Here is a 19,029-nt window from a genome sequence, read left to right as displayed (position 1 = left end):
TTCTGTCTCGTTATAAATCTTTCCACAGACCTTTTTGAAGGTGAGACTATTCAGTGATAATCTGAGGAGGGTAGCACTGATTTTTAATACCCTGTTTTTCAAATCACGTGGCAACTGCTGAAGTTACTGTAATCTGAGAATGAATTTAAGTGTCTCCAAGGGTTATGTGAGTCTCCTCATTAAAGTTAGGGGGAAAGCATTATTGAAGCACCTTTCCTACTACTTAAAGTATTAAATTGCCAGGATTTCTAATTCAGAAATCTGGTTGTCTTCAGCTGAGGCTTTGTCTGCCTACAAATTTATTACATAATTCAAAGTTTGCCTGGAACATTCCACATTTACTGTATTGGTAGTGTTGCTTTCATGTGTTATGAGTTTGTGAATTGTGGAACACAAACAGTGTGTTAGTGTTTGAAACCAGCCCATTGCCAGAGACAGAGCTTTAGTACCATGAGGTTTGTGATTCATCCTGAATATAACACAAGTTGAGTTTTATCCTTTTGCATTTATTTCTTCTCTGTGTTCAGGCTCCAGGGGACAGGAAATGAGTTTGGTCTGGGGTTGTTTGAGGTCCTTCTGTGTGTGATGGGTTTTCCATCTGCATTTCCTCCATATTCTGTGCTGGAATCCAAGTTTCAGATTGCTGTGAAGGGTCGAGGGTGATGTGGTGCTACCAGGCCACTGTGCAGAATAAGGCCCTGCAGCATCAGAGGAAAATGCCCAGGATATTCTGGGTAAAGCACGGGTTCATGTCCAGCTGACTCAAAATGCACGGTTTGTTTGATTGAATCAAACAGGATAAATTGCCCTGGTAAATTCAGGTTACACTTGGGGGACTTCCTCAGGTGAAGAATAAGCACCAGTTTTCTGCTAGTTACATTTCCATTCTGACTGAAAGCAGATTCTGAAATAGTGGCAGTCTGTTCGGCAATGCTTCCAACTGCAAGCCAGGTTATTCATCCTGGTTCTTTGGGTAAAAGTGCTATTGAAATCACCAACAAATTTTTACAGCTGCTTCCCCAGCTCCACTTTTAAAATTTCTTTCTTCTTTGTAATACTGTGCAACCACCCACAGCTTATGTGCTCACCATGGGCATTTTTATAACTGTGATAAAAACTACAAGTGTGTTCTCACTTAAAAGTAATTGCACCATTACTGTAATGCTTTGTAGAAAATAAAGTTTTTATCAATGTCAGGTGTTTTGCCAAAAAGAAAAAATATTACATGTCCTACCCTTTTTATGCTCACTGAATTTTGTGTTGGTTTTTTTTTTAACAGTGATTCCAGAATTTATTAGTCAAGTAAATATTGCATTGGAGAGCTTAAGCAAGAACACAGCACATCTCTTTGATGACAACCAGTTTGTGGACGTTTCTAAGAAGGTGTACGATACGATTCATAACATCAGGTGCTCCGTCATGATGATCCGGGTAAGTTCTTGTCATACTCCTCTCTGGGATGGCTCTGGATGTCAGGGCGTTTTGGGAGCATCCAGAACTGTGTGTGTGTGATAAGTGTCCCCAGGCTCATATCCAGGTCCAGCTGCCCTGGGAAATTCAGGTTACAGTGAAACATGTGTGACTGTAACTCCAGATGTCTAGAATTGCACTGAGGACCACATCAGAACGCTGCATAAAAATGTATTTACTTCTCTAAAAATACGTAGTTATGTTTGGTTTGTAAAGATCTTCCTTTGCTTTGTTAATTACTAACTTACAGCTTCAAAACCAAATCATCTTGTAGTTCTTCAGCTTCAGCCTGTGGAATGTAGGAGAGAGTATTTCCAGGTGATTCTGATAATCCCATATCAAGTTCTTTCAGTTTACACCAGAAGACTTAACCTGATTTCTTTGTCTTACACAATTGCAATCACTGCATTTACCCTTGTGTTTCTCCTGAAGTTCAGACACTGAATCAGAACAGCTTATTTTTAAAATTCAAACCAAAAAAGGCTGGAGAAGGCTGTGTGGAGGCTGTGCAGCAGCCCTTGGGTGCTTACAGGGGGCTTATAAATGAGATGAGAACAGATTTTTCAGCAGGGCCTGGTGTGGTAGGGCAAGGGGTAATGTTTCTAAACTGAAAGAGGAGAGATTTAGGACAAAAGGAAGAAATTTTTTCCAGTGTGAGTGGTGAAACACTGGCACAGGTTGCCCAGAGAGGTGGTTGAGGCCCCATCCCTGGAAGCATTCAAGGCCGGGCTGCAGGGGGCTCTGAGCAAACTGGTCTGCTCATTGCAGGGGGGTTGGGTTAGGTGGCCTTTAAAGATCCCTTCCAACCAAAACCATTCCAATGTGAACAATACTAGTCTCAACATACTGCAGTGTGGAGTTAAAGTAGGAATTAAAATGTGGAAAATGGCTAAAATGTCTCATCCTTATTGCAGTTGTCAGGAAACCGTTTGTGTACTGCAGAGAGACCCTGAAACATCCAACAGGTACCCCAGAGCAGTAAGAATTTGGGAGCTGGATGTAGCTCCAAACCAAACAAACCAGACTCTGGATGATGCTGTTAGATCTTCCACTCAGTTATTGTGTCAGTGAACACAAAAGTTTTCAGTAGGACATCTCCTTTTTTTTTCTACTTAAGTTCCATTAATGCCTGTGTTGCTCATCCCTCCCTTCCCCTAGTGACTGAGGGGCTCTTGGGTCTTTAAAGATTACAAAGTTGCTTCTGTTTCTCAGTGAGATCTGAATCTTCTCTGTGGCCAGTCCTCAAAGACTTGAATGGTCATGCGTGAGCATTTCTTTCAGGAGTTTTGCATTTCTGTTGAATTGGGAACGCACTGAGGAGTGTAGCAGGGCTTCAGTCAGTTTCTGTGAGGAGGCAGACACAGCTCTGAGGAAGCTGTATTTCCTCAGAGTGCTCTGTGGTGGGTGTATGTATGTGGACAGTCACTCAGAAAGGGGTTATGAGAGGAAAATCCCAGGAATTGCCCGGTGTGCAGTGCCTGTGCTGTGCACCCATGGAACGTGAGTCACTGCACACCACCGGAGTGCACAGCAGTGATAGAGTGGCTCTGCAGGGCCATCTTCCACTGCTGCTTTCAGGTCCTCATGAGAGCTCAGGAGACTACAAAAACTGTGAGAAAGAACAGGAGCTTTCTACTTAATCAATACCATCGTTCAGCCACAGCCATGGGGAGGTTTTTCTGAGCTTTGGTGCAGTGTTAGTCAGCTACTCCAGCCTCCCTTAGAGACAGTGACAGCACAGGGAGTGCTGAGGAAACCCTGGTATCCATTTTCTGAGTCAGGATTATTTGCATTCCTGGTTAGATACATTGCAGACAATGCCAGTTTCCTGGAAGAAGCTTTAGTCAGTGTGGTGGTTCCTCAGGTGTACAGTTCATAGCAGCCAAGGTGAAGAAATGAAGTGTTCTGTGGCCAGTGTGCTGACTCTGGCACCTCACTGATTATGGGGGTTGAGTGCAAGGCTGAATCAGGGGAAGAACTCAATCAAAAAATAATTGAGAAATGTAAATCAACAAGACCACTCATTCACAGGGGGTGATAAAACGTGGCAGTAAAAGCAGAAATTCTCCAGATCAGTTTCTCAGGAAGCATTTCAAACACATAATTACACAGAGAAAACGTTTTTAAAAATAGAGTTCCTAACTGTAAAATGCTGCCCAATACTATTGTTAATGCAAATGATCAGCTTTGCATTTCAATGTCCAAGTTGAACCAAAGACACATAAAACATACATTGCAATCCTGCATGCTGTAATGTAACACTGGAGAGCAGCTACAGAGTGGCAGATGTGTTGTGCTGCGGAGCAGGAATAGAAATTCCTCTGGAGCACCGGGATGCTGCTCCCCATAAGATGCTTTTAGTTGTTCACATGCTTAATAACATTTCCAATAACTAGATAGTTGATCCAGGGTGTAGCTACATTTCTCTGACATTTTTTGACTCTAAGCATCTCATTTTTGCTGTGTTTTAGAGATTTTGTGGGCTTGATCTTGCACAGGAGCATTTGTACATTATCTGGATAACATTTTAATCAGGGTATTGATGTCACAGAAATAAGTTAGATTAGGAAGTACAATTAAAAGCAATTCTGCCATGTAAACATGCAGAAAAGTCAAAGGAAACAGGTTGATGGCTTTTGGTACAGTACATACTAAATGCTGCAGAACGTTAAGATTAATGGTTGAACTTTTTCAAAAACTTCTGTATGGAGGTGTTTTTATTTGAAAAACATGAGACAGCGGGATTGAAGTAACAGCTAGCAGTATCCCATTCGGCTATAAACTCAGTGGAAAGGAATGACTTCAAAAGAATAGTGACTGCTGGTAGCTGAAGCACTAATAGTCATCCTAACAGTTACACCAAGAACAGTGGAAACAGAGTCACCAAGTCAGAAGTTTCACAGAATTCTTTGTTCTTTTTGGAGGATAAACAAGTGAGCAGCTGTTCAGGTTTTACAGAGACAAAAAGAGGGCAAAGGGTTCATACACTCTATGCAAAAAAATGCTTTTACTATTCTTATCTTCCTGGAAGCAGTGAGGAACCCATGTTCCCTAATTTTGTGAGAGGTGGAGCATGTGTATTGAAATACTTGTTCTTAACATTGTAAAGCATTTATTAAAAATCCTTTCTGCTTTTTATTAAAAATCCTTTTCTGCTGTACCTAACAGCACAGGTATTCTCTGTGCTGTTTCTCTCAGGATTCTGGCATGGAGACCGTAGGTTCCCTCAAGAGTTTTTGGTGTTAGGCTTTTTGAGTTTGTTTTGCACGTTGTTCCTAGATTTCCCTGCAGCATGGTGTATGGGATATCCATCCCCAGGCCCCCCAAAACTGAAAAATGCATTCATTCTTCTTTTCTGTCTAACCTAGATACTTTCATTTCAATTAGATCCTCCCTGCATCTCAAATCCCTAATATTCCTGTTTCTATACCTAACAGTCTTTTACTGTTGTTTTTACTGGTGGTTTAATTTCCTTTGGAAAGTGAGACTCAGGTTGGCTGCACATTCAACAGTCTACAGCATAAATGCTTTTTCTTATGTTTTGGCTTTCTCAGAATATCCTTAGGATGGGTTCCCTTTTTTTTTTTTCTTCTGTTGGTTGCAAATTTGGCGTGGTTTTTCATCCTGTTTTAAAGAAATGTAGGAATTCATCCTTAACAGAACTTCTGAGTTCTTCAGTACGCTTGATTTCTCTCAGTAAGAGACTTGACAGCAGAATTCATTACCTAACACCCAGCAGAGGTACAGGAAGTTTTAGAACATGGACCTCTAGGACAGGAAGGTAGCAAGTGATGAGAACCTTCCAGCCTGTTAATGAGTGTCTAGTTTAAATTCTACCATGGCTTTTACTAATGACAGAATGATCTGCACTTGCAGGGTTTTCTGCCTGTTTTTACTTCTGTAGTCCAAGTGAGTTAGATCCTGTCCAATGCAGGCAATAACAGGCATGAATTGAACCTCTGTTTCAAAGCAAAACAAGGAAACATATGAGAAAGGCAGACATTTACTGCAGTCCTGCTGTTTGTTCTTGAGACCTCATGGAGCAGACAGCCAAGGAACAGTTCATACAGCCTTGTTCAACTTCATTGTTGGTCTGAAATACAGGAGAGATGCTAATCCAGTAAAAACTCATATTGAGAAGTTTGATAAAAACCTTTCTCTTTTTCTGTCCTACACCAGCTGCACAAGAGGCAGAACCTTTGCAGCAGTAGTTAGCCACTTGGTCCTGCACCTCTCAGCACTTTCTGGTTGTGGCTGACCTGAGTAGGTCAGGACCTTTCCTTCCCCAGCTCCTTGTCAGCTTCAGTCCTACCACACACTGGTATCTCTGCATGCAGTGTGCCTGCAAAAGAATGAGCTCATGTGAGGTCTTCAAAAAAGAGTGCAGCAGAAATACCTGATGTCTATTAGGGGTAGTTGGACACCTCTTCCCTTTTCAGGTTTTTATGCAGAGTCACATAAAAGGACAATGTCAGTTAGTGCCGTAGAACCCAGTTAAGAGGTGAGTTCAAAGCTTTCAGTGCCACGGTCATGTGTGCACACCTGCAGGTAAAAGCTGCTGGCAGCTGCTTGTCCCTGCCACATTCCCTGGCTTTTAACATCTCCAGTCACCATCACCAACCTTGAAGTACCATTTTGGGAAAACTTAGAGCACTGTCCCACACTGGTTACTTTTCTTATCTGAATTCATCTACCTACTTTCTAAAAATGTCTGTGTTCTTACAGGATACCCAGGAAGCCTTCTCATAATGTACAAATCCATGTTATAATTGATATCACTATTAGCATCGAGTCAATCATTATTATTATGACTCTACCTTGCAGAGAGCTTATCAAAATGCTCTGTACTAAACAGTTTTGGGACACAATCAGCATACATTTCAATTTAGCATGCAGACATTTTTAAAAATGCTGATCTCCATTTAGTACCAGGGGAGTTTGTCTTCCCAGATAAATAAAGCAAATCCCTCTTTTCTGGCAAACAGCTGTACATATCAATTTGTTTCCATTTCATGTTTATGTACCACGTAACAAACTCTCTAAGGTCTCAGTTTCCTTGGTTTAGGACCTTTAATATCTTCAGCAAACCAGATGACTTCTGATTCTTGGTGGGATAGTGTTGCTGACTTCTTGCTTTACAGAGCAAGGAGCTACTCAGTAGTGTAATAATAATAATTAATAAATATAATATATAATATTATATATAAGTATATAATAAATTAATAATAATTAAAAAATAATACCCACTTCTTGTTTTTTCCGTGAAAGTGGCACCCATTTGTCTTAATATGTGGGCAGGATGCTACCCTAAGAAGTAGCTTTAGTTTGGAGTTTCCCCAATTGCCATAACAAGCCCCTGGTCTTTAAAGCTGAGGTATTTCCACAAGGGGAAAAAAAATACGGTGAGTAGAAATACAGATAGTTTATTGATTTTAAAAACAGGTAGTGTATTTACATCTCAGGGAGAGACACAGAAGAGGAAAAAAGCACATGCTTACCCTTCCCATCAAGGGCACAGGAGTGGAAGCCAGAGCACAGATAAAACACTATTTCACTCAAGGATGGGTGCTCCCCCTCCTTCCCCTTCTTCAGGTCCCCTTTGTTTAAACATTGAAGTAGAGTCCATCCACAGGGTAGTTGGGAATGGTGGATTTTTATTTTGTTGTTGTTAACAAAAGGCAAGAGAAATTGCCTGCTTTTGTGTGCTTCTGCATTTCTACACTTTGAGGTGAACAGGTTTTAACTTTTTAGTTAACTTTTAGTTCTTTGTCCATCCTTCTGACTGCTGCCTCATTCCCATGCTCCAGGCATTTGCTCAGGCTTTACAGGGAGATTGCCAGTTTTAGCTTCTGGGATCTTTTTTACATACAGAATGAACAGTAGAAAAACAAGCACCCCTTTATCCTCCTGTGTGCAATTCCAAACTGGTCCTTTAATGTCCATGTGTTCTGTTATTTCTGTACAGAGAAATCTTGCAGTGGAAGAGGGATGTCCAAAGCAGCTGCCCCCTTCTGAGGAGCAGTTTGTAGAGCTCCTGTGGTGTTCTGTGCGTGTGCTGGAGGAGCAGTCTCTCTAATTGCAGCTCTAATAAGCTGGTGAGGAAGCACTTGGTGTTGTCAGGCCAGCTGTGTGTACAGGTCTGATGGGGAAGATTTCTTGTCTCAGAAGCAGCAGCAGCTCGTGTGCACCACCCTGGTGACTGCAGACAGGAATGGAGGTGAGAATTCAGAGTAGTACCAGGAGCTCAGCGCTGGGGCAGCGCCCTGCTCAAACCTGGAGTTCATCTGTCTTAACACCTGTTAGCTTTTTCCCCATTGCTTTAAACTCTTTTAATACTAGTCAGTTGGTCTTCATTTTAACCAAGATATTATGGGTAATGGAGCCTTCTTTTTAAGGCAGAAGTACTGCAGTATCTGTTGCACCCCATCTTACTTTTCACTGTCACACATTTCACTGGTGTCACCCTCTTCTCAGTGCGGGGGAGGAGGAGAGAAGTGTGCACAGAGGCTCACGGAGGGAAAGGACCTCAGGAGATCAGCTGGTCCAACCTGCTGCTGAAAGCAGTGTTATCCAGGGCCCCACTGACTTCAGTGTTTGCTTTTTCATTTTATCTGTTAGAGTTGGAACAGCCATGGGGAACTGATGGGTCAAACAAGGCAACAGCGTGTGTTAAGCTTGCTTACGTAAGGAAGCTGTTTGCTACAGTGCATGCTGCTGCTATTCTATACTTTGGCTATTGTTGGCTGTGTTGATGCCTCATTGTTTACATTCAGCACAGGAATGTATGACCCATCTTTTCCAGTTAAAAATGAAATTTTCTTCAGCCTGCCTTCCAGTTTGTCAGCTAATGGAAAGGATGTTGTGTTTTGTTTAAGAAAAGAAAGAGAAAAGGAAAACCTTTATGGGTACATACACACAAAAATAAGAAATGATTTCAGAGATGCTGAATACAGAGGTAGATAGTGGTGGTGGTGTCACCTGCATACTGCATCCATTGTAAGATCATGTGCAGTTATCCATCCTGGCAAATCTGTGTTGTCTTCTGCCCAAACGATGCAGCCGTAGGCATCGTGCAGGGCTGTGAAATAAGAGCTCCTCAGCAGCAAATTGCTACATGCCTTTCCATGGAAATGTCCCAGTGCTGGGATTACTGGGTCACATACAGGAGTCAGTGTGCTTACAGGTGCCATAAACACTTTGGACTTACATACTCCTTTAAATGTCAGTTCTTCCCATCTAGGGATTAAATTACATTGCAAGCGTCACACGTGATTATGCTTTTAATTGTTCACAAAATTGCCCTTCTCTTTCACAAAGACAGAACCTTCCAGAATTATTTGATAGCTCTAGTTTAGTGGCTCATTGGAAACTTAAGCACATAACAGTAGTTTTTTCTGGAACATTTAAAATCTTTGCTGAGATTTTTTTTTTTTTCTTAGGGCAAGAAAAAATGATGTGTATTCCTTCCTTGCCATTTGGTGCTTACTGTCTAATATAAATTATATTCCCAGAGAAATGGAATGAATATTATGCTGTTAAAAGGGAAAGACTGAATTACTGGAACCAAAACTGGGGGAAGCACAGTAAAAGCGTTACAAATCATAGATACTCCATTAAAATATGCCTCCTGCCACATGGCTCACTGGAGTATGAGCAAGGCAAGGAATGGAGAGTGCAGCTCTCAGCAGCACTGAGAGCTCAGGCTGGAGCTGTGGTGCTGCAGGCAGCCCTGTCAGTGCTGGTGCTTCTGCCTCAGAGATCTCCATTGCTCAGCCTGGGTCTGGCTGTATTTCCCTTCACCCCTGATCACAGTGCTCTGGAAAGGTTATGGCTTAATTGAAATCTCTCTGTTGCCATTATCACTGTGGAGCCTTTCATGTGGCAGGATGGATATTTCTGGTGTGGCGCAGAAAAGCAATGAGGTACATCACAAATGTGTTCAGAACATCCCTGGACTTCAATGATACGTGTTAGATTGTGCTCTGAGCTCCACTGGCACAGGGGTAGGGCAGCAGTGCTGGGGTCTGTGCCATTCTGAGCCTTGAGGAGTTCAGTGATATGTGTTAGATTGTGCTCTGAGCTCCACTGGCACAGGGGTAGGGCAGCAGTGCTGGGGTCTGTGCCATTCTGAGCCTTGACACTGGTGTAACAGTGTCAGACCTGCTCCTCTTGTCATGCATGTCCTTGCTGATAAAGCACAGTGACAGGGGAAAAGGTTTGTAATCATCTGGTTCTTGATTGCTTCCCTGAGTTCTTTTGGTTTCTGTTTTTAGAATTCCTTAGTGTTCCATGGGTATATTTGAATTGAGGTTCTGCTTTTAATGACAGCTTCCTTCCTTTTGGTTTGGGGTTTTTTAGGTTAGCATTGCTTGCCAACTTGAATCACACCAGGTTGTTTCCTTGAAAGTGTGCTCAGGGTTGCAGTGCAGTGATGAAGGGAGGTGGACATAAGGAGATGTAGTGATAGCAGGGAAAATGATTCACAAAAAAGAAACCTTGGAAAAACTTCTCCAGAGAATTGGGGGAAAAAATAGCCTCCACTGGGTCTGCCAGGTTGATGATGGTATTTGTGAGTCCTTTTTACCTGAAAAAATTCGGTAGAGGTTGACAAAACTGATGCTACCTAATTTCCTGAGAAACCCTGGGATTTCCAGCATATTCTTGAAATAGAGACAAAGGACTCCCTTCATTATATTATCAGCAAAATCAGTGTGTATGAGTACTGAAGGGAAGTGTGTTGCAGCAGGGGAGTGCTGTGTATCCTCTAGCACATGGATTGGGTTGAAATTGTGGTTTTACTGCACCATTCCTCCAGTGTAGCCTAGCAAACAGCAACAGGGCGGCCTCCAAGGTAGTTGCTGTACCAGGTCCTTCAATTATTAGAAACTGGGGCAATAATATTAATTTAAAAGGAGTTAGTTGCTCCAAGTGCCTTGTGATCCTGGTCTTCATGAGGTAGTCTGCATAGAATTACAGAAAATAGAAGAAAACCGGATTATTTAGCAGGTTGAACATAATTCTTTTGCAAAAGAGAAGCCTTCCTTTTTGCTGAACGTGGTCCAGCATGAAACGGCACATGAGAAATGATCATGTGGGCCAGTGTGATTAGCCTTTGAAATCTCCTGGAATGTGCTGCAGTGTTAAATGCACCCACAGGAGTCCCAGTTCCACGTCAGGATGCAGCAGAGCATGTCCACGTGAGGGACAGGGAGCCGCTGGAAGGATCCGGAGCGAGGCCGTAGCACCTGGGGCCGCACACAGGTACGGCTCTGTCTCCTGGGCCCTGCCTCAGTCACCCTGCAGCCAGAGCAGCTGGGGGGCCCCACCCCAGCAATCTCATCCCTTCCCAGGAGGTTCCTCGTTCCTGTGAGCAATCTCATCCCTTTCCAGGAGGATCCTTGTTCCTGTGTGCACAGGGGCTCCCTGGTGGGGCAGCACAGCTTCGTGTCAGAGCCCCTGAGGGGGCTGGCATTGCGTTTGTTCCGCAGTGTGTGTTGTGTTTGTCACACCTCTGCCTGCCTCTTGCCTGCTTTCTGAGCAGCCTGTGCTTTGTGCATGGAGGAAATCAGCAAGTGTCAGCTGTATGTTTGTTGCTGATGTGTGCTCAGAGTGGGGATTGGACCCTTCTGCCCCAGGGAGAAGCCAGGCTGGCATCCCATCCCACATCCCGCCTGAGCAGGGCGTGCCGTGGCTGGGAGCTTGGCTGGCCCCACAGGGACCTGTGTCAGATACACTCAGAAATGCTGGTGGGTTTGGGAAAGCTGCATTCCAAATGTGTAAAGAAACAAGCATCAGACTTAATTAACATCCACCAAATGAAAAACAGACATGAATAATTGTGTGCTAGTTTAGTGAGGGAATGCAAAACATAGCAAAGGAAGGTAAGGCCATCATGGTACTGGCTGTGTGCTCGAGGTGATGCGAGGTCACACTGGTGCCCTGGATGTGTAGGAGTGGGAGGCTCAGTCTGGCTGCTCTGAGGGCAGCCAATGAAACATCTGTGTGTCACCTTGGTGAGTGGAGCCAGAAGCAGAACTTACCCAGATTTTAAGCACAGCAACATCAGTGGAAGTTGTGTATTAATTTACCAATGCTGGGGTTTGCAGTTAATCACTTATTACTGAAATGGAGCCAGTCCCCAAGAGAGATGAAGCCTGAAATTGTGTCTGCCTAAACTTAGGCTTTTCTTTCCACTTGGTGGTTCCATTCCATTAATACAGCCTTAAACCTTGCATCTTCCAGCTTCCTCCATCTCAAACTGGGCTGCTTGATTTGCTCGTGCAGTTAGAGGAAACTCACAGGTCAGAAAGCAGGTGACTCACTGTGGTTGTCCTTTTAACTGCAGAAAGGGAGTTATTTTTTCCTGAAGGAAAAGATCATCCAGCATGATAGTGTTGGTCTTGTTTCCATGTTGGGGTTATTAAATGGCATATTAAATTGCAACCGTGCATTTGTAGAACATACTGAATTTATAACTCACAGGACTGTTTTCTCCCTCCAAAATTCTCACGTTTCTCACCTGGTACAGGAAAACTGAGATGAAATTTTAGTTTGTGTTTAGTTGATCAGTAAAAAGCTGCTTTTTCTCCTGGTATTTCTCTTCCAGAAAGCTCAGCAGCGAGTAGTACCTGCAGCCCAGCTCTTTAGAGGGGGAATGGGTCAGTCCTACTCAGCCTGTGGGATTGCCACGTATCTCAGGGCTTTGGCAGGCAGCTTTTACCAGGCAGAGTTCAGCTTTAGGCTGTGATACATTTCTGCTCCTTTTTGTTTATTCTTGAGTATGCTGATGAGCTCTGAGATTTGTCTACTGCCTGGGGAAGAAAAAAGGTTGAGCAGTATTAATTGCCAAAAAATACCATTCTCCACAAAGAGAAGGTGAGAGGAGCAATTGAAATTCCTGTCAGGGACCGTTCAGCAGCCCACACAAATAGCTTACCACAAAGATGTAGTATAGTATTCTTTGAGGACTCATGGTGCTGCATCACAGGCATTGCTATGCATTGTCCTGCCTGACACAGCGGTGGTTGTGTCCTCTCAATTTCTTTTCCTTCCCCTCCTTTTTTCATTTCTTTTCTATTTTCTCTCCTCTTACCTTACAGTTTGTCTTGTGTTGTTTATATGCAGATTCACTTCTCATGCCTCATGCTAAGGTAGTGTAGGAATTGTCTTTTGTAAAGCCTGAAAACTGGCCTCCCCACGGGGTGCCAGGCTCTTTGGAAAAGGGTAACTCATACATGAATTCTGAGTTTTAGCTGACCAAAGATAAATGAAGCAATCAAATACATACTCTAAAGATACCGAACTAACTCTTACCAATGCTGTCTCCTGTGCAGATCAGGATTAACTTAAATAATTCCCAGTGTCCATTTGTCTGACCTGTTCTTAGAAACATCCACAGCTGGCAGCTGGAAGGTGCCTTCAAGCAGTCAGCCCCACTCCATTGCCTTTAGAAAGTTCTTCCTTCAGTCCAGTCCACACATGTCCTTCTGGCATCCTAAAGCACTTCATGTCCATCAAGGATGGATTATATCCTTCTGCTTGTTTCCTGTACACTCAAAGCTTGGGTTTCTTTGGAGGTTTTTTCATGTTGTGCTGTTGCTTGTTGGATCCTGTTCTCCAGCTGTGTCCTTCCTTTGGGAAGTGCAGTGCCCAGCCCTTGATACAGCACTTGCAGTGGAGGCTCAGCTCTCAGCTGAAGGGAGGGCATATTTCATAAGGTTTGCTGTCTTTGTGCCAGCAGGTACTTACAACAGTGTGCTTGCCTTTATTTTCAGGAATGTCATGCTGCTGCATCCTCTTTAGCCTGTGCTGCCCTGTAATTCCTAGTGCTTTTCTAGCAAGTATTCATCATGTGTGTTTTCCTCTTTGCATTAAAGAAAAGGTCCCTGTATTCTGTTCTGTCGTTGTAAGAAAGACTTTTTAAAATCTATTGCCATGGGATAAAAAATATTTCTATCAGTGCCAGTTACTGATTCAATTTAGGCTGCTTATGATTAATTTGTGTACAGATTCATTAGTTCTTGCTGTTCACTCACTGTTCAAGTCAGGTAGTAGTGGAGATGTCTGAAAGACCAATTTCAGCCCATGCAACCGAGCAAGGTTTTACTCAGTTAGGATTGGTTGCAGTTATTCAGCTCCATAGGTACCTTAGTTAAAAATAAAAGAAATGAGGGGTTTATGTGCCAAAATGAGCAGCGAGAACCTCCAAAATTCCCTAGTTGTTTAAGCAAGTGCACTCTGATTTACTGCAGCACAATAATCAGATCATTAGAAAATGTGACCTATGAGAAAAACACCAAATGTGTCAGTCCTAATTAGCCCAGGGAACAGAGAACCAAAGGGAAGAGAAGGGAAGATGGGATAGTTGTTTGCATTGATGCAAAATCTTGGTGTACGAGACTGGAGAAAATCTGTGTTACATACTCATAACGGGTACACGGAAAATAAACTTGACTGCAGGGGGAAGATTCAGTTTGGACATGAAGAAAACCAAATTTCACATATAAGATTTCTGGTCATTTTTCATACATATTAAGGCTCTCATGTCTGACTTTGTGCCAGTTTTCTCTCTGTTAGTCTGTTAGCAGATGACAGAGTTGTGTTGAGTCTCTCCTGTTTCACTGGGCAGAAGAGGCTGTCAAAGCTGCCTATCATGAAAAAATGTGCAAAGTACTGGTCTGAATAACTTCCTCATTTGATATCTTAGAGGGGAATATTCTGTACTGCCTTTCACAGAACTCGCTCACAAAACCTTCCCAGATGGAAGAATTCATTTCATATACAAACAGGAATTTTAGCATCTACAAGAAATCTAAGGAAATCATGTAATAGATAATTTGTTCAGAAGCTAGACCTGAGCTAGTGTTCTTTGAGGGGCAGTTGGGTGGGTGGGTGTGTGTTTAATAATTCCACTTTGTTTGGAGAGGCTGCTTGGTGTGGAAGGCTCTCTGCCTCCCAAATCCATTAGTGATTTGGGACATGAGGGCTGGTTTGCACAGGGATGGCCTTAATGGCTCCCTTAGTTCCACGTCAGCTGGCACTGATCATTCACTTGAGCACCATTGGCTGCTGAATGACTGAGGGTGGGCGGGTGCCTGTGCCAGGCATCTGAAGCCTCTTGATAATTAAAGTGATGGATACAGGATTCATGGCTAGAATGGTTTCATTTCCATTGCCTGAGTGTCTGGGAGGAGTAGCTGCTAAAGCAGAATTGTCAGGTCCTGGGTGGGAATGTGTGGGAAGCATGACAGCAGTGGTACCTGTACTCTGAGGAGCAGGCTGTGCTTACAGTGTGCATTTTGCAGTGAGGGAGGAGTTTGTGATGGACACGCTTGTTCTGTGTATCTTTTCCAAAGATGATCTGCTTTCCTTGCAGCTCAGAGAGTACAGAGGCTCGGATGAGACTGGAGAGGCTTGAGCAGATGTTGAGGTTGCAGTTAATAATTTCATCTACTCTGGTTTGAGAAATGCACTTTTCACTGGCAACCTTTTGCTGAGGAATATATTAATGTATCCAAGGGAGATTCTGTAGTGTGATCATTTAGCATAATTCATGTGACAGAAACAGATTGATCTGGCATGTTAGAAATATTTGTTGAGGGGGCTACCATTGCTCAGGCTTTATTCATCTGATAAACCTGCATTTCTTGTGCAATTCTGAATTGTCTCTTTTTGTCTCTTGTTTCTTGTCTTTTCTGATCCCTGAGATGTTTTTAACCACATCAAACTGAAATACTCGCTGCACCTTTTTTACCATTAATATATTGATGTATTCCAAAAGCAGTTTCTTTCCTGCATTTCATCTGTCTGGAAACAGTGGTTTTGTTTTGGCTTTGGGATATACTCTACTCCAAAAAAAATGGAGGCTTCTGGAGAGGAAAAGGAGATTCTGCAGGAAGGCAGAATCTATCATGTGGTTTTAAAGTAGAATTTCAACTCTCTGGTTCTCGAAGTGGATTTACCTTGCCACACCTCACTCCATCCCAGGACATTGTGTGCTGCTGCCAAGGAAGGCCGCTGGCTCCTGCCAGATGTTCTTTGTGCCGAGAGCCCAAGGCCTTTGCAGCTGGTCTGCTCCAAAGTCAGGCAGCCCCAGCTCGTTCTGTTTGGAGCTTCTGTCTGCTTAGAGACAATATTTGTGTTTTCCCTGGGTGAGTTCTAGAAGGTTCCCTTCAGCCCATTGCCACAGACTGTGTCAGTGCACCCAGCTGCAGCCCTGCCACCGAGCCCTGCCCTTCCCTGCCTGCTGTCCCTGGGGCTGCAGAGCGCTCCAGCCACCCCTCTGCTCTGCTCTGCTCTGCCCCAGCCCTGCCCTTCCCTGCCTGCTGTCCCTGGGGCTGCAGAGCGCTCCAGCCACCCCTCTGCTCTGCTCTGCTCTGCCCCAGCCCTGCCCTTCCCTGCCTGCTGTCCCTGGGGCTGCAGAGTGCTCCAGCCACCCCTCTGCTCTGCTCTGCCCCAGCCCTGCCCTTCCCTGCCTGCTATCCCTGGGGCTGCAGAGTGCTCCAGCCACCCCTCTGCTCTGCCCCAGCCCTGCCCTTCCCTGCCTGCTGTCCCTGGGGCTGCAGAGTGCTCCAGCCACCCCTCTGCTCTGCTCTGCTCTGCCCCAGCCCTGCCCTTCCCTGCCTGCTGTCCCTGGGGCTGCAGAGTGCTCCAGCCACCCCTCTGCTCTGCGCCAGCCCTGCCACCGAGCCCTGCCGTGGTGCTCCTCTGGTTCCCAGGCCAGCCCAGCCAGGCAGCGCTGCCCTCTGAGCCGGCACCATGGGCCAGGCTGGCTCCAGCACCTGTGGCACACTGACAGGAGCCCCTCTCAGTGGCACCATGGGCCAGGCTGGCTCCAGCACCTGGGACACACTGACAGGAGCCCCTCTCAGTGGCACCATGGGCCAGGCTGGCTCCAGGGTCACTGGCAGTGTGAGCAGTCAGTGCTCGGCTGCTTGGTTCCTCCGGCCTTCATTAAAAATGAATCCACTGTGAATCCTCACAGAGGCAAAATGCAGAGCCCCTCTCTGGCTGCCTTTGAGGTTAGCTAGGCCAACAGTAAAGATGTTTGAGTTTATCTTTAATACATGCAGTTGAGAGGGAAAACAAGGCCTAATCTCTTCTCATTTTCAAATGTTGAGGTGATGTTTAGAAGCCTATTTCAAACACAGCTATAAACTGCTCATATATAAGGCCATATATAATTTGCTTTATGAAGATTACTAGCAAAAGAACAATGGCTTAATTTGTTTTTCATGATCCATTTTTAAACAGCTTAACAAGCATTTCCATTAACATGAATGTCTTAATTAGCTTCCCACTAGATGGAGCAAATGTGTGTCAACCCAGCAGAGGAAACAGGGAATACATTTTAGATAGCTGAAGAGCAAATCACTTGTATTAAAACCTCCGGTTCTATTCTTGTTAAGTATTGGTTTTCTGAGTTGAAAATGGAAGCTTCTAAGCCATATGGTGATTTTTTCTTAATTAATAAACATAAGTAGAGGCTGTGCTTTGCATGAAGCTGTGTAGCAGTTGTCATGGTTCTTGTGGAATCAAGGCAGGGGCTTGGCTTAGAGCAGAGCTGTGTGATTGTAATACCTGTGTTTGATCATATTTTGTTCCTAGGGATTTGAAATTCTTTTGTGAAAGCTACACCTAAAAAAGGGCTTCCTTGAAATGAAGTACCTGGAAAAGAGAATCTTTCAGGTTCCTAAGTGAGTCCTCAGATAACCTGGTGAAGGATTTGCACCCCTGAAATCTTAGCTTCTTTTCTGGTCATGCTGCTGGTTTTATAAAACTGTGTCCTTGTTTATAAATCTTACCCTGCTGGTGTCTTTCCACCCTTTTGGCTGCAATACTGTTACTAGATGGGATTTTCAGGCAGCTGTCAAGTTTCCTCCAACTTTCTGGAGTTAAAGATATGTTCAGAGCTTTTGTGCAGCATAACTAGGTCAGTATTTCCAGGAGTAAATCTCTGTTTGAATTGCTGTAGGCCTTACGTGAGAGTGGCATACATACAAAGTACTGTTGGGGAAAGGAAGGAGGAAGCAATGAAAACAAGGCTGAAATGTATGTTCCCAGCACAAAAAAATGTAGCTTAGGATAGAAAACAGGTGCTAAAACTTTCTGTGCCAATTTACTTAGCCATGCCAACTTCACAGTTTTTATTTAAAAGGATTTTCAGAGGGCAGTACTCAGAATTTTCACTTGAAACTTCTCAGTTATGCTCCTCAGCTCAGGTCTGCCCTGTCTCCTGGCTGGTTGTTGAGAAGAATGTTATCCTAATGTATGCCCAGTGAGACCTGGAATTGTCACCTGGAGTCAGGATATTGATCTGCCTTGATGTCTCTAATGGTGATTAATTTCAACTTTTTTAATCTTAATCTCCTGGAGCAGAATGTTGTGACTTGTGAAATGAGCAAACCAAACCTCCAAACATCCAGTAACAACGAGGCAACTTTTGCCCCATACCTTGGGTTCACAGCATTTCTTAGTTTTACTCTTCATCCTACAACATCTTTTATTATTGAAAATAGTTTAGTATTTTAGTGTCAAAGATCACCACTTATAATTGAATTCTTTGTTCTTCACCGAAGTTTATATTTTCACTGAGCTTAATGGGAATTACAACTTTAATATATAAAAAAGTATTCTGCAGAATTTTCTCTGTTAGTAACAAGAAATGTTCAGTACCTACATTTGAAAATGAAAATGTGTACAGGCTATGGCAGGATAATGATTTTACTGTAGTTTGATGACGAATGCCTTGCCAGTGCTTGGTGACAATACTGCTGTCAAAGATAGAATTCTGCTCTCTGCCCTAATTAATCATTTGTTGGTTTTTTGTAACAAGATCCCCAGTAGTGTGGTACGCTAAAGATACCATTTTAAGGGAACTGCCAAGAAGAGATTTCAAGAATAGGGATGGTATTTACCATGGCATAGAGATGTCACAATATTGACAGATTAAGAATTTTAATTTGACCTTTATGATGTGGGGTTTCTTGTTTTCAACACTCAGCTGCTTTTAGCAAAAACACGTACAAAGTACTTTAAATGACGAGATAGCAACAATTATGTGAGGCTCTTACTCAGCTAGTCAGAAGAGATAAACAGTGCTTGCAGTTTCTTGTTCTCTTTCTAGTGCATCAAAACTCTTGCTCTGGCAGCGTGTCATCTGGCAGAATTAAGTGTGGGATAATGGTGATGTTGTGACTAATACACAAAAATATCACTGGGTAGCTAAATATTTGCAGAGCATTATATTTCTGTGATACATGTACTGTGGTTTGTTACACTGAGTGACGTGCAGCCTGACAGGATGAAACGTTCAAAATGAAAATTCAAAATCTGGGTGTTAGGCAAATGTCCACAGTAGAATAGATAATCTCCGTAAACCCATAGTGTGCTCACTGAAGGACATAATAGACAAACTCTGATCCTCCTGGAGTGCATGCAAGCATTGCTGCTGTTGCTGTGGGATTTACCTAGCACAAATAGCTGCATTTGCAGTAGTAAAATGAAGACATCACTCATCAGCTTAGCTCCTGTTATGGTGTTAGTCTGCTCTTCGTTTTA

At 43.5% G+C, this 19,029-nt stretch overlaps 1 protein-coding gene across 12 annotated transcripts in view; it reads left to right on the top strand.

Moving 5' to 3' along the window:
- Positions 1-19,029, top strand: part of CTNNA3 (catenin alpha 3) — a 394,943-nt gene that overhangs the window by 316,742 nt on the left and 59,172 nt on the right. For all 12 annotated transcript variants that reach the window (XM_088059440.1, XM_088059438.1, XM_088059441.1 and 9 more), the window contains one exon: positions 1,280-1,431. In XM_088059440.1, coding sequence (XP_087915566.1) covers positions 1,280-1,431 — 152 coding nt within the window. The remainder of the gene's footprint in view (positions 1-1,279; positions 1,432-19,029) is intronic.

Source organism: Pseudopodoces humilis, chromosome 9 (genome assembly GCF_049639895.1).
Source record: "Pseudopodoces humilis isolate 2021_Gansu_Grassland_sample_001 chromosome 9, ASM4963989v1, whole genome shotgun sequence".
Lineage (NCBI taxonomy): Eukaryota > Metazoa > Chordata > Aves > Passeriformes > Paridae > Pseudopodoces > Pseudopodoces humilis.
This window is presented reverse-complemented; position numbering and strand designations above follow the sequence as displayed.